Raw genomic sequence first — 25,058 nt, 5'->3', positions numbered from 1 at the left:
GTGGGGCGCAGACCCTGGGCCTTCTTGCTATCCGTGAGCAGGGGCCTGCCTTGACCCCCCCCCCCGCCCCGATCAGCTGGAGGAAAGGGGCGCGAGGGCTGGTGACCCCGCACCCCAGAGAAGAGCTTCCCGTGGTCAAGGCGTCCTGCGGCTCCGGAGCTGCGGGAGAGCCCGAGATCCCTCCAGCCTCCACCAGACAGGTGGGGAAACTGAGGCCCAGAGTGGAGGAGCAACTTGGCCAAGGTCACTCCGCGAACGGCGACTGGAGCCCAGATGTGCCACCGCCTCCAGCGCGGTGCCACCAACTGCGCAGGTGGGAAGGGCGAGGCGCCAGGCGCCCGCACCCCGCCAGGCCAGCGCCCCTCACTCACCTCCAGCCTCTGCGCGCGGTCCCCGAGCTCCCGGGCGCCGCCGCCTCGGCACACCTGGCCGCGTCAGTCAACGCGCCCCGCCCCGAGGTCCCCGCACCCCGCTCCGCGCCAGGCGCGGGCTTTGCGCCCGAAGCCCCCTCCTCGCCTCCACCGCCGCCGCCGCCGCCGCTAACGCCGGGAGGGCTGCTCGGACCGGAGCCGGGAGATGCGAGCGGGCGGGCGGGCCCGCAGCTCTCCTGCCGCCCGCTCCCCGGGGCCCTAGCGCCGCCCCTCCCGGCCGCCCCGCCCAGCCCCCGGGGGTACGACTCCCCCCTTCGCTGGCTCAGCCTCCTGTCTCCAGGCGGGTCCCCCTTTCTCTCTCTTTTTCCTCTCTCGCAGTGCCTCCCTTTCTGCTGCCTGATTGCCTGTCTCTCCCATGTCCTCATCATTTTCCATCTCCTGGTTTGTCGGTCTGTCCTCAAATCCTATTCTCTTTCTGACCCGACGTGTTTGGCCGGCTCATTTCCCCCTTGTCTTTCCCACTAGTCCCTCCTCCCTTAAATCTATCTCTGTGATTCCGTGGGGCACAAGTGACACCACCTCCCATACCAGAAAAAGTTCCCTCGGGGCCATCTCCCACCACTTTCATCTCAGCCTTAATAACCAAAATAACTCTTTACCCTGGCAGGACTAGGCAAATGGGGACTGAGGAGGGTTGCCACCTCGCTCACCATCAGCCAGCTGCTGTTCCCGACTTAACTAGTGGGTCAGCAACAAAGGCACGGGGGCTGTGCTGCCATCTTTCCTTGAAGGGGATTCCATTCGCATGGAGCTCAGCAGAGTCTCTAGGCCATGCTCAGTCTGCTTCAGAGTCCCCCATGGGGATGCTATTAAAAGCCCATATTCCCACATTCCAGTCCCTCTCCCTAGGGGAGGGGTTGGTGGGCTTGGAAACAAGACTAAACAGTCACCCTCCACCCCTCAAAAAATTTTGAAGTGGATTACACTTGGAAAAATGCTGGCCTGAGCAAGAGTACAGTGGCACCCACCTGTAATCCCAGCTACTTTGAAGGCTGAGGCAGGAGGATGAAAGGTTCACGGCCAGCCTCAGCAAGTTAGTAAGACCCTGTCTCAAAATAAAATAGGAAAGGCTGAGAGTGTAGTTCACTGGTAGAGTGCTTGCTTATACTGTGTGTGTTAGGCCCTGGATTTGATCCCCAGTATAAGTACAACAACCAAAAACTAAAAAAAAAAAAAAAAAAATGTTGGGCTGGGTTTTCACAAGTTTCCTGGGTTTCTCACCCTTTGAACCAAGGTGGTTCCACTTTCATCTGTCTTTTGTATCAAGAGCTCTGTGTTTAGATTTCTGCAAAAGGAAGTTAGAAATGTGCAGATATAAGCCCACCCTACCCAAGGTTTTCTGAAACACTGACCTATAGGTGTTGGGGGGCTTGGTTGTTCCCTGTTCACTGTGGGCTGGCTCAGAGTGCAGGAGGTCAGGTGACAGAGGAGACAAACCCTCTCTGGCCGCTCTCTTCCCACTGCCTGGCCTCAAGGGCCTCAGAGAATTCCTCTAACCCTGTTTTGCTGGGGTTGGGGGGCAGAAGATTGGCAGCAGGTAGAGTATTGCTTACCCTGAGAGCGCTTTGCTGGAGAAGTGGTTGCAGCCCAGCCTGTGGGAAACCAGGAAACAAACTGTGTGGGTGAGAGGGAAAGAGAGACAGAGGCTAGGATTACTGCGTGGGTGGGTATGAAGAAGAAAGAGATGGGGAAAAGAAAGAAGGAGAGAAAATGGTTCTGTCTGTACGTAGGTGTGTGATCGTGGGTGTGCAAGAGTGGATGTGCCTGTAGGAGAGAACGGGAACGCAAGAGAGCTTTCAAAGTGTAGGTGTGTAGCAGAAGAACACAGAAAAGAACAAGCTTTAACCTGTATCTGTGTGCTGGTATGAGAAAGTGGGCACATGTCTGCTATGTGTTTTCAGGTGGGACTGTTGCTCTGTAAGCAAATCTAAAGCACATGTCCACATGTGACAGGCATGACGGGTGACAAGGCCTTCAGGAGGGTGAGTGCCAGTGTCTACCCATCGTCCAGATGTGTGAGTGCCTGAGGGTATTCTTGTGTGCAGCACTGTATCTATGGATACGTGTGTATGTGTGAGTGTACAGTGAGGTATATTGGTGTGGGTGTGGAAAGGGCAGTGGTCAGCTTTCTGCTCAGCCTGAGCCTGAAAAGCAAGGACCTTGTCCTTGGCCCGTGACTACTCTCAGCTCGTCGCCTGGGTGCAGGCTTTTCTGTTTAATCAAAATCAGTGCGCAGCCAGGAGTGTGACTCATCTGACAGCCTAGACCCCCACTCTCACCCCAAGACCATCCTGAGGCTCAGAACAGTGTCCACTAGAGTGGAGAGGCCTCCACACCCTCTAAATACCCCCACCCCAAAAACATAAAGGTCACCAGCAAGGGAGACACCACCTCAGCAGTGGGTCTCAGGCCTCCCCCATGCATCTGAAGGGGAGAGAGAATGTGGTTTGTCCAAATCCCCCCACCTACTCCCAGAGCCTGAACAACCTTTTACCAGCCCCAGGTGGGTGGAAGAACACGGCCTGCTGCCTCGTCTCCATGGAGACAAGGCAGCCAAGAGGGTGTTTAAAAACATGGGGCCAGACCTCTCAGGGTTCAAATCCCAGTTCCTCCACCCACGGATTGTGAGAGTTTTGATGATTTCTTTAAATTCTATATATCTTAGTTTCCTCATCTGTAAAACAGAGATAAGAAAAGTATGAACTGCAGAGGGCTGTTTAGAGCATGAAATGAAGTAGTCCATACGAAGCATCTAGCACAGTGCCTGGCAACTAAACAGTGAGGTAGAAGCCAGGGTTCCAGCCTTTAGCTTTGCCACCAATTTACTGTGTGACTTTGGACAAGTCGATTGTTCTCTGGGCTTCAGAGCCTCCATCTGCAATGATAATCTCAGTGAGCTCAGTTATAACCAGCTGAGACCTTAGAAAGTATGGCTACAGCATGGGACTTTCTTGGTGAGTTATGGACCAACTGGTTTGGCTAAGATCTGATTGTGAGCCCTGTTACATTTTCCTTCTCACATATATGCTCCCAAGTTGGAGGCAGCTGGTGACAAGAAACTTGAGGCTGCTGCCCACCTCGGCTGTCTGCAGCCCCTCCCCTTCCAGCCTGCCAGATGGTACTCAGTCCTTGGAGAAATAGTACCAGTACCTACTGACCCCAAGTGAAGATCTCTGCAAAAGATGCCATGCTCATACTTAAAAAACACCAGGGAACACTCCAAGAAGCAGGTATAATTGCAAAAGGATGGGTGTAATTGTCTGATGATGCTTATAATCCTTTGGCAGTAATGGAGGAAGCTTTAAAAGGAAGCCCTAATCCACTAATAACCTGGCGGTATCACAGGCTTTTTAAGCGACTCCGGCCACACCCTTTCCCCAAGGAGCAGAAAGTCCAGCGTGGGCTCTGACCCAAGACCACCTGAATTTTGTCTCTCCTGCAAGACCCAGCTTCCTTCCTGTCCCCACCTCTGAGAAATCTACCCATTCTATCTTCCTGAGGTCACTCCTGTCCCTAGAAATGTTCAGACTAGAACTAGGTGACCAGCTGATTGGACATGAAAGGAAAAAAGTGAACTAGGCTGTTCAAGGCAAAGAACAGCATCGTGGTCTCAGTGCAGGTACTGACTGTTGCCTTGGGCAGGCGACTTGAATCTGTGAGCCTCAGTTGCTTCATCTGTAAAGAATTATTTCAGAGAGTAGAGGAGAATGACCCCACCGTGGTACACTGATGGGTTACATGCAAGGTCATCCTTTCTCCTCTCCTCTCTACCCATGCTCTTCTACCCCAGGTTTCCACAGACAACACACACAATTCCAGAACACAGTGATGGCTAAGAGCACATGCCCGTATTCAAAACACTGTGGTTGAAACATGTCCTAGCATCTTGCTAGGACAAATGCCCCGCATCTCGGACAAATCCCTGACATTCTCTGAGCCTCAGTCTTTTCATCTGTATAATGGAGATGATAACACTACATCCCTGGGGGACTGCCATCCGACTGAATGAAGTAATACAGGTAAAGCTCTTTGCACAACAGGCTTAGCACAAGAAACCTCAGCAAACAGTCTAGTTGTTGAGTTGATGATGATCATTTCAATTGTTATCAATGTCCCCACATACATATCCAGATGACTATAAAATTTCCAAAACTTTGCCACGTCCAAAGTCAGCGTGACCTCACAACAGCTTTATGAGGTAGATAGGATTCATTGTTTTATTTTACTTTCACAGATGAAAATACTGAAAGTCACCAAGGGACTTGCTAGGGTTTGGCCAGTGAGCATCAGGCCCAGACACAGTATCCCTGTCTCCTGACCCTGAGCCCTGGTCTATGTGAGGGGAGGCAGCAGAACCTGGGGTCTCAGGCTCCAGGGGGCCCAGTTTGGACTGACTCTGGAGTGGGGGCCCACCCCACCAATTTAAGTCTGGTGAGCCTCGCTGGTGCCCTCCTCCTGCCCCGGAGGCACTGAAGGCCCCTCTTTGCTGCTGCCCAGCTCTCTGGGTGACCCAAGTCTGGGTGGGAACTGTGTTCATGGGGGGCGATCAGAGACTGGAGAGAATTATTTCAGAGAGTAGAGTAGGCGGGAAGGCTGGTGAGATGCCAGCCTGGGCGTCAGCAACGCCTGCAGAGAAACTGAAGTGTTCCTTCAGTTTCCTGACGCACGAGCCCTCCCAGGACTATGTCCCCCACACGCCCTGCACCCCTGAGATCTGCTGGCAGCAGTTCCTGCCTGAGCTGAGCATGGCCCGGCTCACGTCCTCCCCATCTGGACCCACTTCAGGTTTCCATGGGCCCCGGTGGTGGAGGTGATTCAGCATGGGTCTCCCTGCCCCGCCCTGCTCTGCAGACTCCAGTGCCGGAGGGGAAAAGGATCCTCCTGCCTTCCTTCCTCTATGCCACACATGCAATGCTCCCCACACACTGTCACTGGATCCCACTGCAGCCCAGGTGACATGACTTGTCCTTTGTCATCTCTAACAGATGGGAAACCTAGGTGAGGAATATGGACCCAGCTCAGCCACTAATCGGCCAAGTAACCTCTGTCAGTCTCTTGCTCACTCTGGGTCTGTTTCCCCACTGGGATTGGATTAGATGAAGGGCTTTGGTGGCTAGCTTGAGGGCAGGGACCAGGTCTGCTTGTCCAGTCTGCATCCTCATATGCCCAAGTCACTCGCACTCTCTGATGGGTCCTGCCCCATCAGATGATTGGGACTTTCATGGTCATTCATTCCCTAATCATTAAAGGGCAGCTGAGACTGAGAAATGGACTTTTTTCCAACCAAGCATGATAACGTGGTTTTCTTTCACTGCCTGCTCACGTGCCCTCTTTGGCAGAAAAAGAAGTGAAGTTAGACACGGTACAGCTGGACCTGCCCGTAACCCACAGCTGCTTCTATCTCTCCACAGCTGCCAATCTGGGCATGCTTGAGGGACTGCGACAGATTTTCATGTTTCCTGGGAAACTATACGGAGGAACCCCCTGCTGAAGGACCTGTGGGGAGAAGGAATGCAAGCTTACCTGGTTTCTGGGCCACCCTGGGCCCAGGGCCGGGGCTGGGGCTGACTGTCACCACCTGCCGGGCCTTCACCACATCCCAATCCTGGTTGGCCCTGTTGTCATGCTGGGACCCCTCTCGTGCTTCCCTGGAGCAGCTGGATGGCTGAATGCCCAGGGCTCTGGACATCTGTGGCAGCCCTTGGGTGGCTCTGCAGGCAGAGTTGTCCCTGCTGCTGCTGCTGCTGCTGGCCACCTTGTTGTCTTCCAGGTCCCTGGGCCCCGCCTCTCCCTGCAGGCCCTCTTCACTGCCGCTCTCCTCGGCCTCCAGGGCCAGGCACCTGTAGCTCCCATCGGGGATCTGGAAGGTGCATGGGGTAGGCCTCCCTTCTCCAGGCCCCAGGGGCTGTGGTGGGAAGTGAGGGCCCAGCATGAGGCTGCCTTTCCTGATGAGCAGGCGCTGGCCCTGGGCTGGGGCAACTGCCTGAGCGCTGCTCTGGGCTCCGCTCGGTGGTGTCCTCTGGGTCTCTGCAGATCCACCTTCACAGAGTTGGAGCGAGGTCCAGATGAGAAGTAAGATAAGTCCTTTCTGAGCTGGGTGAGGAGGTGGGCCCCCAACACCTTCTTCTTAACACTTCTTGACCTCTGGAATGAGAGGCCCCTTCAGGGAGATCTATCTGTACAGGGAGAAAAGGAACCGCACATGAGACAGCTCACCCAGTGTTCTGGGCTGAATTCCTGAGACCTGTCCATCTGAGGGTGGGCCTGAGAATTGACTGGGGTTTGAGGTATGGGCCCCACACACGCACAGGGAAGTGTTGCCCAAGCTTCAGTCACTCAGCATTCTAGATTGGCACCCTCTGTATGTGCTACCTGACACTCTATGGACTTCATTTTTTCCTTCAATCAACTTATATAACTTACTTTAATACTTTAGACTTTCTTAAGCAATAATTACAGAAAAATCACAAGTCTATTGTGCTAAGTCATTTCCCCTGATTCACATTAAATAAATATCTAGTTATTTAAAAATATTTATCTGAGCATGACTGAGAAAGAATTCTTTGACATTCCACCCAAAGTACATACACAACAGTAATCACAGGAATAGCGGGTGAGGATACAAGACTGGGGACATGTACTTTCCCCCATAATGTTCCAGAGGCCTTACCACAGGCCCAGAGCAATAAAAGCAGCAGACCATGGACTGAAACCTCTAAAACCATGAACCAAAATGAATCTTTCCTCCTTTAATTTTCTCAGGTATTTGTCCCAGTAACAAACACTAACCCAGAGGGGTCACCATGGTGGGCACTTATATGCCTGGGCTCTGAGTTTGACCTGTGATGGTCTCTGAACCTCCACTTCCCCACCTCAACATGGGTATTGTAATACAGTGGATCATCTCTAAACTGGAAATCCAAAATCCTAAACATTTCAAGACCAAAACTTTTGGTGGGAACAACAGGATACCATCACAAGTCCACATTCTATGCCTGACCTCATGTGACGGTCGCAGTAAAAACACAGGCACACTAAAAATACTGTGCAAAATCTTATGCAGGCTACATGTATATATGAAACAAAAATGAATTTCAGTTTTAGACTCGGGTCTCCTCACCAAGATGCCTCATTATGTATATGCAAATACTCCAACAAAATCTGAAAACATCAGAAACAGTACTGGTTCCAAGTTTTTCAGATAAAAGATAACTCAACCTGTCTCTCCAGTGTCACATTGAAAGTTAATCTGTCTCAGTGTTCCACTGAGGGTTAAATGAAAAAATGCATGCAGAGGACTGAGCACGGTTTCTAAGGCATATCTTTGTACATTTTGGCTATTCTCTCATTCCACAAAAAGTTCTTAAGCTCTTATTCTATTTCAGATACCATAAAAATTCCTGGGGATTTAGTGATGATAAAGAAGATATGGTACTCTGCCTCATGAGCCTTAAAATCTGGTGGTAAGAGCTGTGAATGATAATAAGGACAATAATAATAATAGTATGATTATTTATAAACGTTAAGAGTGATGAGAGTCAGCGGAGAGGGGACAGAGGCTTCCTGAAGAGATGGCGAGGAGGAGATAGATGGGAGAGGTTCTTGGGCGGAAGAATTGGCCAGGCCTGGAAGCAGATGGAGAGTGGGTGTGGAGGAAGGGGGAGGAGCCCAGGATACAGCGCAGGTCCCCAGCTCTGGTGACAGAGTGATTTTGTTAATAGAGATCAGGAATACACGGGAAGGAGCTGGTGGTGTTCAGTGGAGCAGGGAGATGAGTTTGATTTTTGAATTTTCAGGGGGAGGTGAGCAGTAGGTCCACAGATGGGGGAGAGTTCCAGATTGGGATGGAAGGTTTGGAAAGCGTTTGTGGGGGCAGAGTGTGGAAGCAGACGGGATCCTGTAGGTTGAGCAGGTAGCACTTCAGAGAGGGCTCAGGGCCGATTGCACTTCATCATATTGAATGACTTGATCCCCCGTGACTTAGCTGTGTGGACTCTCTAAGTCTCATGTATCCTGTTGGAAAATGGGGAGAGAGCCACATGCCATGAAATCTGTGGACGTGGATGACCTCAGGGGCTAGACCGACCTCAGTGGCAGCACTCACCCCTCCGTCCCTAGCAGAGGTCATGTGCCCCCGCCCCACTGCAGCAAGCTGGGTGGAGGCCTTGGCTGCTGGTTGGGGCTGGGCCAGGAGAGTCTGGTAGGCATGCGGAGAGATAAGTGCATCACCAGGCGCTGGGACAAATCAGAGCCAACCAGGGCAAAGGCAAACGAACGTCAGAATCAGAAAGATAACCAAGCACCTGTTAGAGTAGCCTCTGCGGCAGGAATCAGGAGAAAGCTGACGACCCGTGCCTGGGGAGGAACAGAAGCTACCAGGCTGAGCACCTACCCTGACCCAGGTGGGTCCAGTGCTTAGGTTATTACCACAAATTCTCTCAAGCCTCCAAGACAGGCACTTTATTATTATCTCATCTCAGAGGCGCGGACGTCGAGGCTCAGAGAGGTGAAGCAACACAGCCATTAAGGGACAGGGCTGGGATTGGGACCTAGCTGTGACACCTTGACAGTAATGCTAGAGCCAGGGACACAGAGGAGATGGCAGCAGGCCCTCAGTCCTCTCCTGGAGCGTTCTCACTCACCAGCTGCTGCCACACTTCTACCATTTAAGCTTCAAAGATCTTAGCATCTCTTGAAGGGCCAGGAGAATTCTGAAGAGACCTAAATGGCTATGTGATCCTGGGCAGATGGCCTTGCACTCTGGAGTCAGTTTCCCCAAGGGCACAATTTAGGGTTGAGACAGATGGTGCTGGAGGGGCCCTATGCTCTGGCGTTGCAGGATCCCATGATTCTAAGCTCTGGAGTCAGCCACCCCCACCGCCACCAGAGCCAGATGGCAGGAGGCAGAGGGAGTGGGCGAGGGGAGGGGGCAGGGCTCTCCGACTCCCTGCAGGGGCCTCGCCTCACTCTATCCCTGCTTCTGTTTTGCTGTATTTGACAGTGGCCACGGTTTCCAGGAAAGAAGAAAGAGGCGGAAAAGTTAACTTTCCGCCACCCACACAAATATTTTTGGCTGGCGTTGTTTTCGGGCTGCCAAGCCAGGAGGGAGGGGTTGACAGGAGCACTCCAATTCACTCCCTCCCCTGGAGGGAGGACTCCCAACCCCACTGGAAGGTGTGGGCAGGCCCTGCACAGGCCTGAGCCCTGGAACACCCACCCTTGATGCCTGGGACCCAGTGATAATGGTAACTGCCACTTCCAAGCGTCTGGGAGGTGCTGGGCCAGCCCCTGACCATACACTCCTGCGAGGCAGGTGGATGAGCACAGTCCACAGATGAGGAAACTGAGACACAGGGAGGAAAACACAGGGGTGAGAGGCAAAGCGGGGTGTGAATCAAGGTTGCTGGGATCTGTGATCCACCTACAGCTCTCTGGCTGTGGACTCTGTCTCCAGTGGTCCCCACATCCCCTAAGGCTGCTGAGTTGGATGGCAGGCCCATCTGTGTGAGCCAGTCCCCTCCGTAGGCAAGAGAGGACCACCTCTGGCCTCAGCAGAAGTGGAGAGGGTCCTTCCAAGCTCTGATTTCATTTCTACCCACTTGCATACCCCTTATCTGACCCTAAAGCTCTAAAACTCCTGAGCTTTGGCAGCCAGGGCTGGTAGAGCCCTCAGAGCTGCTGATCTCATCCCAGAAGGGAACTCTGAGCCCAGGTTATATAAGGCAGGCTCTGGGGCACCGGCTGTAGCACCAGAGGCACAGCTGAGCATCAGAGGCCCCATGGTCTGAAGGCCTGACCAGACATGCTGGGGCTCCTGTTGTTGGCTTCTGGACGGGTGGGCCCAGGGATCATGGCCTTGAGACCCTCACATTCTTTCCACGGCTTCTTTCGGAGTGGGGGAAGGGCACTGGCTTGGAGTCAGACCCAGGTTCTAATTCCGACGCCACCATCCGGTGGCTGCCTGATCCTGGGCCAGTGCCTTATTTTTCTGAGCTACAGTTTCTCTGCAGAACAGGGTTTGAAATGAGGCCCACTTCCCAGGGTTGTTGCAGGGATTAATAGAGAAAACATAGGCTCATTGCAGCACCTAGCAGGGCAGGAGAAGGCACTGCTGTGTGCTCACCTGCTGGGCTCCGTGGGCGCTTGGGGAGCTGCTCCTTGGAGCCTGTGCGCAGGCTGCAGTGAGCACAAAGCTCGTCCAGCCTCTCTCAGATGCCCCACAGGCCGGAAGAGCATGGATATTGCTGCAGAGGAAGCTAAAGGGAGTGAGGAGCTCTGAGCAGCAGGGCACAAATAGGTCCGTGATAGCAGTCGGCCATGGAGTCCTTGTTTTATCTCTCTCGTGGCCTCGCTGGGTCATGCTAGGGAAATCACAGCATCTGATTTCACACATGTAAGACAAAAGTAGGCTGAGAGGAGAGAAGTAGCCCAGAAGTCTAGACAATTCACTCCTTCAAGGCCCTTCTGCCAGAATTCTCCCTACCTGACCTCCCTCCACCTATAGTTTTCTTCCTTGTCTCCATACTATTATAGTCTGACCCCTTTTCCCAATGTGTTGCTCACCTGCTCAAGAGTATCTCATGGGTCCCCACTGCTCACAGAATAAAGTCATGTTGCCAACAAAGGGAAATGCAAATTTAAAGGCAGACCTCATGATTCTTGATTGAGGGGGATGAAGGAGGGTTTCCTTAGGAAGAATACCTATCAAGGCCCAGGGAGAACAAGAAGGCAGGGCCACTGGGGATAAATCCAGAGAACACACAGGCTTGGACAGACTGAGGGCTAAGAGAGAAGGGGGCCAGATCGTGACAGGCTTGGATGACCTGGACTCTCCCCTGCTGGCTGAAGAGAGATGATGAAGAGACTGTAGGGTTGGGGAACTGGGCAAGAGTGTCCCATGGGTGGATGCTGAAGGCAGAGAGGCCAGAGCAGATAGCAGGAGGCTGAAGCAAGGGCTGGCCTGCAGGGATCCCTGGGAGAGGAGAATGTTGGGGCAAGCTTCTCAGCATCTGGAACAGTGCCAGGCGCATAAAACAATGATGATGATCGTAGCTGATGGCCATGAGCATGTACTATGTCAGGTGCTATTCCAGACACTGAGTGTGCGTGAACTCATCGGATCCTCATCACAAGCCTGGAAGGAAGGTGCTATTATTATCCCCATTCTACAGATAAGGAAGTCGAGCTTCCAGGCCTGCCAAGCTTAGCCAGAGAGCGTGGCCAAGTCCGGCTTCATATCCTGATCCTGATTGTCTGGCTCCAGATATCACTCATCTACCAGCCTGCATTGTCCCAGCCACAAAAGTCATTACTGAATGAATAAATGAAAGGATGGATGGATAAAGAGAAGGAGGGGAAGATGGAAGGATGGAAGGCAGGGAAGGAGGATTCTCTCCAGAACCTTGTAGGCACTCATTAAGTGAAACAAGGAGTATGGAGAAACCAAGGTAGAGCTGTTTCTGTATCCCACGGTCAAAACAGTCGCCCCAGGGACTGAGGTAGCTCAGAACAGGTTCAGATGCCTCAGGGCGCCTCTGCCTTCCCCCCCACTGCCAGCAGCAGCGCTAGCCTGAGGGTGTGTGAGGGGCAGTGTCTGGCCTGTTCAGTTGCTCCTGCCACTGGGAAGAGAACTTGAGCTGTCCTCAAGGATCTGAGCTGAGAGGACGTTCCTCCTGTTCCTCTCCCAAGGAAAGTACGGGAGGCAAGGGAGGGGCTTCCTTCTACATGGCGCCCAAGGTAAGATCCCAAGCCCGTCCCCACACTAGCACTGCCAGGCACAAGGGAATTCAGTCTCTGCCACTTCCTTGCTATGCATTCCTGCAAGTGTCACCTCCTGTCACTGGGCCTCTGTCTCCCCAATTGGAAAAGCCCATGGCTGACCGGAGCAGAGGCAGCCAGGGTTGATGCTGCTCCTGACTCCTCCCGGCACCTGCCCCCACGCACTGTCTTCCAAGGGATGAGTGCAGTCACAGAGAGATGTGCAAGTGGTGACCCCACATTGCCAACCCAGCTCCTCATCCTGCAGGATGAACTGAGGGCTGCTGGCCTCTTCCCTCCCTATCTCAGCAGCCTTCAGCCTCTACAGTCGGCAGCACAGCCCACCGGGACCTCTCCTCCTCCTTCCTTCTTCCCTCCATTCCTGTCCACATCCTGCAGCAGAAGGGGCCGGTGTTGGATGGGCAGTGTGTGGAGCCGGGGGAGCTCCCCAGGGAGCAGCAGAAAACCCTCTCTGGCACGAGGGGCCGAGAAGAACTCCCAGCTGGCCCTCTGGGTGGGCTCGAGAGCCCCGCGTGCCAGCCAGGTCTCAGCTCAGCCTCACGAGAGCTGAGCAACTTTGGATGAGTCATTTCATCTCCGTGAATGTCAGATGCCCTCTTGGCAGCACGGGGGACTCAGTCATTCATTTATCCCCTCGTTCACTCAGCACACACTCACCCAACGCCTGCTCTATGCCGTTGCTATTTTCAGCGCTGGCAGTACACAGTGAACAAAAGAGAAAGAAACCCTGCCCACGGGAAGCTCACATGTTAGTTGGGATGGACAGATAATAAATAAATAAGAAAGCATATCAGATGGTGCTAAATGGCATGGAAAAATAATTAAGCAGGAAAAAAGATGGGCAGGGAGGCGGGGTGCTGTGGATCACCACCATAGAGGGAACCGTGAGAAACCTCGACAGATGCCTTTCTGGGCTTTGCTTGGCATGTGTATTTCAAGTTCGCTATTATGTTAAATTCTCATATGCAACTGTTACAAACATAAAATCAATATTAGGTGGCAAACTCAGAAACGTAAGCCCTGAAAATTCCCCGGGAGTTGTATTTTTTTTTAATATCTTTATTTTATTTATTTATTTTTATGTGGTGCTGAGGCTGGAACCCAGTTCCTCTCGTGTGTGTGGCAAGCACTCTACCACTGAGCCACAACCCCAGCCCCAGGGGAGGTGAGTTTCTTATGCTAATATGCTGATTATACAGTTGCTCACCACTGTAGAACCTTCTATTCCACGATGAGGAGGCTGACCATTTAGGTATGAAGTTTTTGTAATCTATATATAAACATACTGTTTCACATATTAGCATTTTTTTCCTTGAGAATATTCTCTTCCAAGTTCATTAAATTGATAGAGCATCTCCTGAAGAATGACATCGTACTGGGAAAGTTAACTAAGTGCTCAACGAGATGGTGCGATTGTCATTGTCATAATTACTTTGGTGAGAGGATGACTCAGGACACAATAAGAACAAAAGCCGCCACCTGTTGAGCATGCCAGTGTGCTGGGCACTGTACTGGCACACAGTGTCAAATGTGACCTTGTTGATTCCTCACAGTAGCATTCTGGGATTACCTACTACTATTCCCAATTAACAGATGAGGGAAGAGAGACTCAGGGATGGGGAACCTTTGCCCCTGTCCAGAGCAAGGAAATGGCCAAGCTGGAACCTGATGGGTGCCTGGGACAAGGGGTGGTCCTTAGGGTTCCCCATTTCATGCTGCACAAAGAACACGTCACTTTGGCATGGCTCTGCCACACCCTCTATGACTTTGGCCACATCCCTCCATTCCTGGATCACTGTGACCCCCACTGTACAATCACAGGGCTGGGCTTGAATCTCGAAGCCCCCTTCCAGCTCAGGATTGCCTGTGGAACCTGGCACCTGGGGACTTGAGCCCGATCCAAAGGGACTCACAGAATCCAGCCTGTTCACAAATCACCTAAGTCCCCTGCACGTCACATCTATTTCTGCCCCACTGGGTTTATAAATACATGGGCCAGGGAACTAGCTTCAACAGTACTGGAGGAACTGAAGTCATGGCTATAAATACAGGCCTGAAGCTGGCTGGGGTCTGGTGGGCTGTGGCAGGTCCAAGGCCATCCTGGGAAAGCACACCCAGGGGTCTCTTCCTGACTAAGGGAGGAAATGGAGCCCAGATAGGGAGGGACTTGCCCAAGGCGAGGGGGCCAGTGAGGGTCAAGGGTGGGCATGGAGCATAAGGCCCCCAACTCTCAGGCTATTACAGCCACCCTCACCCTGCGCTATGGGCTCATATGGGGGTTAGCCCCATTGGAACCAGAGCATGATAGTGTGATTGAAGTTTCTAACTGATACTTTTCCTGATGCCATATTTCATCTGTTGTATATGTTGGGGTTCTCAAATATTTCATTATCTAAAAGATTCTAGGATAAAACATCCAGAGAATTCCTAACCATTTCTCCCACCCACCTGATAGGACTGAGGCTACCACGCTGACTCCTTAGAAAATCTCTTCCCACCTCTGCACCTAGGGGTGTCACTTGGTAGCTTAGCATAGGCGATGGTGGGAGTAGTTACACCATGGAAACGGGCAGATGATGAAAACCAAGGCCCTTGTTTTCCCTAGAGCACCCGCTGTGGTGTTTATCAGCACGGCACTGCTTAAAACCCTGGCCAGCGAATCCCAAGCAAGCTCGTGTCCTGGAGGACTGAACTTGAGCCAGTTCCTTGACCTCGTTGCTAAGCCTCCTGGGTAATGGGAACCCATACCGCACCTGTATCACACCTATTGTGAGGGCTACCTGAGCATGTGCCCCAAGGGATAGTACAAGGTTCCCAAACTTGCCCACACATTAAAACCACCCAGGGATCTTTGATATGTTCCCAAACCACTGCCTCACCCAGGGGAGTTTAATCATAACCTCTGGGAAGAGGATCTGGCCACTGGCAACCTTTGATGCTTCCCGGGTGATCCCCGTGTGCAGACGGCTTTGGGAGCCACTGGTTCTTTGCAAGCACTCTTTGGCTCTCCTAGGACCACAGACAGGAGGGGACAGTGCAGACCCTACATCCCTGCTCCATTTATTAATTCATGGGGTTTCCCTTAAAAAAAATCAACATTAAGGGGCTAGGGTTGTGGCTCAGCAGTAGAGCGCTCATCTAGCACGTGTGAGGTGCTAGGTTTGATCCTCAGCACCACATAAAATAAATAAAATAAAGGCATTGTGTCCAACTACAACAACAAAAAAAATATTTAAAAAGAACAACATTAAAGATAGTGAGTGTTTGTTTGTTTGTTTGTTGTTCCCCTGTTAAAGTCCTAGCTGGCTGAAGGCATGCAGGAACCTGAGAAGGAGAGGTCTTTGTCCCCTCCCTTGCAGCTGTGGACCTGGTCACCAGCACAACCCAGAGCAGATGGGCCTCAGGCTCAGACCCCCCAGGAGGCCTCACTACATGTGGTACCCGGCTGGCCAGCAGGGATATGAGGGGTCTCGATCAGCCTCTCCTCCCCTCTTAGAGAGTTAAGCTGGGTCTTCTCAAACCACAGGCTCAAAGGTTCATGAAGTTGGCCGAGCCTAGGAGGCATCAAGCTCTTGGCTGGAGGATTAAGACAGGGACATCAGTGTACAGTTTATGCCAAGGGCTTGGCACCTCTACCCAGGGTCTTCCTGGACCAACAACAACCAGTGGCAAAAATAATCATACAAGTGGATGACATTTATTGGATTCTTCCTGTGCCCCAGGGTATTCCACAGTAAGGACCCTGAAAGGCCATACAGTATGAAACTATGCTGTCCACAGCCACATGTAACATAAGCACTTGAACTGTGGCCAGTTGGAATCAAGATGTGTGTATAAAGAATATATACCAGATTCCCAAGCTTAGTATAAAAAGGACAGTTTAAAATGTCTCATGAATAACTTTTACAAGTTTATTGCTTGTTGAAATGATGTTATTTGGTTTTTAAATAAATGCATTATTAAAAATGATCTCATTGACTTTTTATAAAACCTTTTAGTGTGACGGCTAGAAACTAAAGTTACATATGCAGTCATATTATATTTTGGTGGCTAGCACTGGTACGGAGCCCAGGGGGATATGCTCTCTGATGCCACACCCCTGGGCTTCAAATCACATTCTGCATTCTGCCATTTACCAGCTGAGAGACTTTGGATGGGTCATATGACCCCTGCCTCTCCATTTCCTCATTTGTAAGAGTTAGAAGATAACAGTACCTACTTCTCACAGCTGTGGCGCAGGTTCAACTGTGCTGGGCATGGAGAAAGACTAGGACCAGGGCCAATAGCACGCACCTGTAATCCCAGTGGCTCGGGCGGCTGAGGCAGGAGGATCACAAGTTCAAAGCCAGCTTCAGCAACTTAGCAAGGCGTTAAGCAACTCAGAGAGACCACCATCTCTAAATAAAATGTAAAAAAAGGCTGGGGATGTGGCTCAGTGGTTAAGCACCCCTGGGTTCAATCCCCAGTACCAAAAAAAAAAAAAAAAAGATTAGGACCCAGGACCACATGGTACCGGTAAGTGATTTTTAGATTGTCACATGTCCCAGTAGATACAGAACTCCCTTCACCAGTGGGGAACAAGCAGAGCCTGGAAAGGACGTCATCAGCTTTCCCTGGACAAAGTCCAAACAAGGAACCTGGGACTTTGCACTGGGCAATGGTCTTTGAGGTTGGCATCCAGCAGACTCGCTAGGCAGGAAGGCTGGCCTCCGCCCCTGCTGGTATCCACCCCTGCCTGGCGTCTGCCACTCATCCTCCCTTACCTACCTCGTGCCCTTTTCCCTTCCCCAGATGTCATTCAATCCAGCTGAACGGGATAAACCCCTACAGGTCCCACTGGGCCAGCATCCCACAAGACGCTGAGGGAAGGATCGAGAGAAGGCAGCTGTGTTCCTGCCTTCAACCACTCTATAAGGGACAGGAGGGCATGATGCAGGGACTTGAGTGTTTTTGATCAAGGTAGGAGGTGACAAGGCTGCGAGCAGCCACTTAACCATTGGCCTCAATTTCCTCATCTGTAAAATGGGGCCAAGGACTGTGCCGGCTCCCAGGCCCTGTTACAGGAATGAAATGAGCGGATGCAGGAAAAGCCAGACACCACTCAAGGCCCAGGGTCGGGCTGGGGAAGGCTTTCTCCATGCCCTGCGGGTGGACCGGGGCCCGTCCTGCACTGCAGAGGGCTGGGAGGAGGGCAGGGGAGACGAGCTAGGAGGCTGCTACCCCTGCCAGGTAATCTTAGAAAATGAAAAGTACTCCCAAGGCGGCAGGGCAGGAGGACAGTGTCACTTCCTCCTCTGGTCCGGCAGCCACTGGGTCCCTAGATCTACTCCACTGCTGGCCGGGTATCTAGTAGGTGCTCAATAAGTGCATGAGAACAGATTGCAAACAAGAAACATCCTGGGGTGTGGGAAAGAGAGGGGCGGATTCTTCCTGGACGCCTTCTCGGATGGGGGAGTCAGATTTTCTGTCCCCCGGTGCCCTGCCAGGCTGGGAGCTGGGAGCCAGGGCTGCAGACCTGCTCTGCCACCTCCTGGGAGCCCTCCGACTTCAAGAAAGCTCCCTCAGTCGCCTCAGTTTGCTTTTCTATAAAAGTGAGGGGGTAGACAAGGTGCTCACCAAGGGCTCCCCGACTTTGGAAGTCTGGGGATCTCCCCTGCCTAAGACCCTGTCCTGGTCCTGGGACAGGGGGACAGTGGGATGGGCATGTGAGCAGAGGCCATGCGGCACACAGATTGGAGGTGGCAGGGCATGGCCAGGTCTCCCCAGGGGGCAGGCGTCCTCAGCACGGAGCATGGAGAGAGCCAGGAGTCGGGAGTCACGGACTCAAGATGGTGAACTGTTGGGACAGGTCAGGAGCAAAGCCATGACAGTTGAACCCCTTTCACTCAGACACCCAACCCCAGCTTGTTCACCTGTGGGTGAGCGGGAGCAGACTCAGGCATTCCATCTGTAGAATCCCCCCCTTTTATTGGTACTGGGGATTGAACCTAGGGGTGCCTACCCACTGAGCCACATCCCCAGCCCTTTTTCATATTTTATTTAGAGACAGGGTCTCACCAAGTTGCTGAGTCTGGCTTTCAACTTGAGATCCTCCTGCCTCAGCCTCCCAAGGCACTGGGATAACAGACATGTGCCACTGTGCTGCTAAATTCCCTTTTCTATAAAGGTGACATCTCCCTCCTGGAGGCTCCCCATTCCCACCACTGACAATCCCATCCTCAGAGGATGTCCAGAACAACTCACCCTCTTTTCTTTTTCCTCCCCCCTCCCTCCAGCTAAACCTCAGTACCCTTGCCTACTCCATACCGGAAAGAATTTTCAGAGCCCTTCGCATGCTCTTCCTGCTCCCTGCGCCCAGCCCCCTTTGTCAGTTTCTCAGAAGTGAACTGAATACAACATTCCAGGAAAACCAAGCCTGCACAGGGTATGGCAAGACCATGACCTCCCTTCTTCTGAGACTTCTACCTTTATTAATACACCTAACATCACACTAGTGTTTGTTTGCTTGTTTGTTTCTTCTTCTTCTTTCAATAATTCCATCCCTGCTAGATCTTACTATGGTCCACAAAGACCTCACCGTACAATTGGTATTCTTATGCCATATCTTCCACATTCCATATCTGTGCAGTTGGCATTTTTAGCCCAATGGAGGACTTGACAAATATTTTAGTTAATTTGACTCCCTGTGGGCAAAGACTCAGTAAGGGATGAAGTCAAGACTCAAAGCCTATCAAAAGAAGAAATCCCTCCCCACCACCCACCAGGCCGAAACAAAATAATAGGAGAGAAATGTGTTGGGTCAACAGTTCCCGACGTACTATTAAGGAAGCTCAGTTGGGCAATGTCCAGCCGAGTAAACAAGATACTGGACGGGTCAGGTCCAGGGGCCAGGTATAGCCCCCGGGCTGGGGCAGGTAGAGGAGAGCAGCCTGGGGCAGAGGCTGCAGGAGGTGGTGTGGGGCGCGGGCTGAGCTGCAGGCCTGAGAGTTCCGCACCCCTGCCTCCCCCACTCCTCTTCACTGAAGCCTCAGCTTGGCACACACCAAGACGTCCTGTCCTCATCTGTCCATGCTCTGTGACCAAGGGCAGGTCACTCCCCACCCTGGGCCTGAGAAAGGTCAGATTCTATTGCTTCTTCACAGGGAGCCATGGCAGAGGTGAACAGCTGTCCCCAGAGCAAGCGCCTGGTGCCCCAGAGAGCGGAGCGGTCGTCAGCCTGTACACCAGTCTCTGTGTGGCTCTACATGCGTTGTGTGTGCACATGTGTTTCTGGTGCCATGTTTTGGAGTAGCTGCTAAACAAACTGTGTTACCCTGGGAAAGTTGATTTCCCTCTCTGAGCCTCAGTTAGGGCTAATCTCAGTGCCCACCTCATGGGGATCATGAGGATTAAATTAGTCCATATCAGAGAGGAGTTAGAGTCCGGCACAGGGTAGGGGCTCACTACACGGTGGGTGTTCTCCTTACTGCAGTGAAGGGGTTGACCTGGTACCAATTGTTGGCACGGAGGGGCAGGAGGAGATTGAGCTGGAAGGAGCTTCAGAAACCCTCAGCCTGGCAGCGGCCCTCCAGCATGGAGCCTCTCCACTGTGTGTCTGTGCACGTGTGTGAGTGTCTGCACATGGGTCTGCATGTGCACGTGTGCATTGGGTTTTATGTGTGCATGTATGTTTCTATGTGTATCTGCACGTGCATGTGCGTGTCTCTGTGTGGCTGTGTCGGCATCCGTGTGTCCACGTGCGCATGTACGGTCCACATGCACCTCTATGTCTCGTCCATACGTGCGTCTGTGTGTGCACCTGTGTAACTGTTGTCCTGCGTGTCTATGATTGTGCATGTGTGTTGTGTGTGTGTCTGAGTCTGTGTATATCTCTGTATATCTATGTGTGGATCTGTGTGTCTGTGTGTCGTGTGTCTGTGTATGTCTGTGATGTTGGTGCATCTGTAAAAACCGGGGTGTAGCTGTATGTTTGTGTCTCTGTGTGTGTGTCTGTGTGATGTGCACATCTGTTGGTGTGTGTGTGACTGTGTGTACACACACTCACATGGCGGGCTGCGCTGGGCCAAGCACCCCAGTGAGCGAGCTCCAGCCTTTCTGTTTGCTTTCCTCCTTTTCTTTCCGGTTCCCCTTTAACCCATTGCTGCTTCCAGGGGAGCAGGAGGGAGCAGCCGCCAGGGAGGTCCCGGCCCTTCCGCCCTCTCGCCCTCTCCGCAAGGTCTTCTCACCTCCCTTCTCTGGTCCCCGCCCGCACAGGCCCCCTCCCTTGCTGAGACTCACTTTCCCTAGCTTCCTCGTTCTCTTCATACCCTTCAGGTCAGCCCTGTCCCCCTCTGCCCGCTCTCAGTGATAATGAGGAGCTCCCTGTGACTACCTGCCATCGCAGGAGGCTCGAGGCAGAACATTCCAGGAGGCATTCTTTATGGCAAGATTCGAGACCCCAAAAGGCCCCACTGGGGGTTCCGGAGTCTCTGGGTGCCTGGCCTCACTGCTGACAAGGGCTGAGCCCGACAGGGGACTATTGCAGGGGATCAATTTGAGGAGCAAACTCCTCCAGGTCCCCATTCACCTAGTGTTTGCCAAGCACCTACCGGTGTGCCCAGAGCTTTTGGTGGGCTCATTTTGCCTCCTTAGCCGCTGTGGGGTGGGTGCTGCCCCTGCTCAGCTGTCCAGATGAGGAAACCGAGACTCGGGCGTTCAGTAACCTGCTGGAAGTCTAGAGCCAGCAGGGGCAGGGCTGGGACTGGACGGGCCTGGGAAGGAGCTGGCACTCTTCCCTCGTCCTGCCCAGGGCTGGCGTCTCCGTGTGCCTCTGTGGGGGATGCTCACCTCCCTCCTGAAGCTGGCAGAGCTAATGGTGGGACTGATTGATACCTAGGGCTTCTGTTCACCCGGGGCCAGCCACAGCGTGTGCCAGGGCTTCTCTACTGTGCCCTCGTGACCCTTCCTGACGACCCATTTCACAGGTCGGGAAAGGAGAGCTCGGGGACACGCAGAGCCTGGCAAGCCCCACAGCTGTGTCTGAGTGCAGAGCCTGTTCACCAGACTCCGTTCTGCTTTTTTATTTCTTCCTCACACAACAGCAAACTTCCGTCTTCCTTTGCCTGAGGTTGAAACTGTCGCCCGTAGGAGCAGTGGGACTTTATAGGGACACTCCCTTGTCAACCAGTCCACACTGCCTCTACCAAACGCAGGAAAGCAGACTCAAGATGAAATCTAAGGAAGTGGGCGTCCAGTGTCACTGTGGGTGGGTAAGCCTGGGGGACTCCGACCGCTGCTCCCTCTGAACCCCTTGCACAGCCCCTGCGGCCGACTCCCTTACTGCATGGTAGCATGAATTCATCTTCTACATGGGGTGTTTCCTTGGGGAGGAGCCGCCATTTCAGCTCCCGTGCTCCCACTCCCTGGCCAGGCAGACCTCTATTATGATGACCGAGCTGCCCAGGGCAGCACCAAGCCCATCTCCGTTTGCCCTTGGCCTTGGGTGTAGCTGTTGGTGGTTCAGCGGGACTCACAAGGACACCGAAGGCCAGTTCGATTGTTAAGTTCCATAGGCAGGGACTGTGCCCCTGACCCTGGCCAGCTGCTTCCTCAAGGTTTAAAATAGCTGGCATGGGCCCCCAGGGAACATGGGCCTAAGGAGTGTGGGCAATTTCCCTGCTTCAGGGAGCCCAACCCCCAAACACAGGTTTCCTCCAACCAGAGAAAGTACCCATCTAGAGGAACAAGAATCCTCAGGGCAGAGCTAGAGAATCGCTTCGGCCTCATCAAGGACAATGACGCCTGGAGATCAGAGAAAAGAAGGGCCAGAGAGGGTAAGAAGCTTGCCCAGGATCACACAGAATGTTCACAGCAAAGTTAAAATGAACCTATCCCCGGTCTCCTTATTTGCCACCTGCTACCTCCCACAAAGGGGTCATGAATTCACCCCCGGCCAAGAGTGCTATTCACATCTTTGAACTTTCACGTCCCTGCCTGTTACAGAATGAGACAAGAAAGAACAGTTCTAGAAGTTGCCCCTTCAGCCCCCAGAGCAGAGCAAGGATCCTCTAAGGAGCTGGTAATGAAACATCACCAGGGAAGATCCACACACAAGCAACCATCAAGAAATAATAACAGCCACCGTGAACCGCGCAGGAGGGAGAGGGCTGTGTCCTCAAGGGTGGCAGCTCAGACAAGTTCAGCCTGGAGAAGTGACTTTTCCCTCTGCCGGGGGGTGGGGGGGGGGTCCAATAGCCCCTGACCCCTCCAGTGAACCCCACCTGGGCCAGTCCTGGATGGGCAGATAGATTGCAGCCAGGTGGTCTGCAGCCCAGGCTGAATGGCAGGAAAGGCGAGAGCCAGGGTGGCCTCCCAGCTACCCACCACCCCTACAATTCAAAGCATGGCTGAGGCTAGACAAAGCACTTGAAAATTTTACTCAGAGGACACTCTTTTCCCAAGCTCCTGCCTTTAACCTTGTGCATCTGACCCCCCAGCTCTGCTCGTACCACCCCTGCCCCTTCCCACACAACATATGCCACACACACCCAAGGTGGTAACTGGGCTTTCTACTCTGTAATCACAGAATTACTGGGCTGCTAATTTGTGGGAGCCAAGAGACAGTCTACACTGCAGATCATACCCCCTGGCCCTAGACAGCCAGAACCAACACTTTTCTTGTGGGGGGAGAGGGTATTGGGGATTGAACTCAGGGGGTACTCTACCACAGAGCTGTATCTCCAGCCCTTTTGATTTTTTTGGACATGGTCTCGCTAAGTTACCCAGGCTGGTCTTGAACTTGTGATCCTCCTGACTCAGCCTCCCCAGTGACTGGGATTACCAATGTGCACCAACACACCCAGCAGCCACACCCTTAAGAAATGTTTGAAATGGCAAAAGCATGAAGAGAGCCCAGGGCCACAATGGACAGGACCCAGAGGACTTTCTATTGGTCCCTAGGCTTCATTCGTCTGAGCAATTTAAATCTACTCACTGGTTGGACGTTATGCTATTTCTATATTTGCCCCCAACGTGGGTAAAGTAACACACATTCCTTGTTAAAATGAAAACTCACAGTCCACAGGGCGTCATGGACGAGCTGCCAGAGGTGTGCACACCGGGCTTCGGAAACACCACCCTGGCCCAACCCTGCCAACACCGAGGGGAAAGGGGGCCGGGATGGGAAGGGACCTGTCCAACATCCACAGCAAGGCACTGGCAAGGCCACCAACAGAACCAGCTCCCAGCAAGCCTCATTCTTTAGGGAGCGATGGCTCCAGGGTCACCTGGGCCCCTCAGGAATGAACCCATTTGCCAGGGAACCTGAGCACAGGCCATCAGACTTTCCCCTACTCCCAGGAATCCCTCGGGATGGGTCTGGAACCCCCACTCCCCACCACGGTCTCCCTGACAGCGGTGGGCAAGTTGTCCCTTGCTCGGGCTTGGTTTCCTCACCTTCCAGGGCTACAGTGACAACGCCAAACTCCTGGAGGGGAGGGGACTACGCTGCAAACCAGAAAAGCAGATGTGGAAGGTGAGATTGTCCTCACCCCCTCGCTCTGCTTCTCGACATCTCCCTCTGGGAGGTGGGCAGAGCCGTGCAAGTGCGAGGAGAAGGACTGGGCTGGAAGGAAGGGGACGAAGGGGATCGTGGGTGGGAGGCAGCCCACACCGGGGTCCCACCCACTCAGCTGGGCTGTCACCTCCCCCCAGGCAGCCAGCAGGCTCCCAAGTTCTGGGTGACAGGTAGGAGTCTGCCCAGCACTTGTGCCACAGGAGGCCAAGAGGGAGGCCACACTGGCCCAGTGAGTGGGGACACTCCTCCGACCTGCAAATGGGCTCATGTACGTAGACATGTGCATGTGCACACACACACGCACACACACATGCACACAGGCACACACGACAGTCCTGGACACACTCTCGTGGTACAAAAGCAACGACCCCAAGCCGCCAGCACAGCCCCTCACCCACTCCGGGGCACACATGGGGCCATCCTGCCTCTCGCTCCCCCCAGTCCCAAGCCCCAGGCCTGGCGGCGTCCTTGTCCCGCTGCCTGGGAGACACATGTGGTTTCAGTTAGCGGCAGAGCGGGCATTTCCGTCCCAGACAGCGGAGCCCTGCCAGGGCCCCAGCCCCACTGGAGCCCTCGAGAAGGGCCACCTCAGCCCTCACTCCCCACTGGCCATCCCAGGGACCCTCAGCCCCTCTCCCCTGCAAGACCGTGCCGTCCCTTCCTGCAGTCACCCCTCACCTGGAGCCAGACTCTGCACCCACTCAATGGGGACCGGCTGTGCCCAGCCTGCGTCCACGGCTGCCCGGCTGCCCGCCGCCTGCCCGCCAGCCTCCTCACTCCTGCTCTGTCTCCAGCAGGCTGAAGGGATGGGAGGAGGGCAGGGTGTCAGGGGGCGGGCGGGAGGGAGGGGAGGGGGCGTGTGGAAATGAAACTTTAATAACAGAGCCCCTTTTGTTTCCGAGCATATGGGATATTTCATACATACTGAAGACATTAGCCGTCTATATTTTTAAGGGCTCGGGCTAAAGGATGAATAAATACAGCCCATATTCTGCTCAGCAAACACACATGCAGGGCGCTGACTTCTGGAGCATTTCAAACCCAAAGAAAACGCCTCCAGTGACACGGGACACTTAAAAATAAATATGCTTCCAAACCCTCGGGCTCGGCTTGCCCCCGCTTGGAGCCACCTGGAAGCCCTGGGGCTCCGTTTCCCCCACAGCACTCCCCCACCCAGCTCCTACACCTTCTGCTCCATGTGGGAAAGGAGTCCCTGGATTCAGCCCCCTCTCCCAATTTCTTTTTCCGGGACCCCAGACCCCCATCAGATCCCAGAGCGTCAAAGTTCCAAGAGA

At 53.3% G+C, this 25,058-nt stretch overlaps 1 protein-coding gene and 1 long non-coding RNA gene across 2 annotated transcripts in view; one reads left to right on the top strand and one right to left on the bottom strand.

Annotated features, from left to right (window-relative positions):
• Positions 1-5,981, top strand: part of LOC125619126 — a 7,806-nt gene extending 1,825 nt beyond the window's left edge. Inside the window, exon 3 of the long non-coding RNA XR_007350645.1 lies at positions 5,843-5,981. This is a non-coding gene — a long non-coding RNA (uncharacterized LOC125619126). The remainder of the gene's footprint in view (positions 1-5,842) is intronic.
• The window catches only part of Synpo (synaptopodin), a 54,216-nt gene extending 29,669 nt beyond the window's left edge, over positions 1-24,547 (bottom strand). Inside the window, 2 exon segments of the mRNA XM_015486303.2 lie at positions 5,955-6,607; positions 24,442-24,547. Coding sequence (XP_015341789.2) covers positions 5,955-6,363 — 409 coding nt within the window. The 5' untranslated portion in view covers positions 6,364-6,607; positions 24,442-24,547.
• Positions 24,548-25,058: the final 511 nt, after the last annotated feature.

Source organism: Marmota marmota, unplaced genomic scaffold (genome assembly GCF_001458135.2).
Source record: "Marmota marmota marmota unplaced genomic scaffold, marMar, whole genome shotgun sequence".
NCBI lineage: Eukaryota > Metazoa > Chordata > Mammalia > Rodentia > Sciuridae > Marmota > Marmota marmota.
Note: the sequence above shows the minus strand (reverse complement) of the source record. Positions and strands in the feature narration are given on the sequence as shown.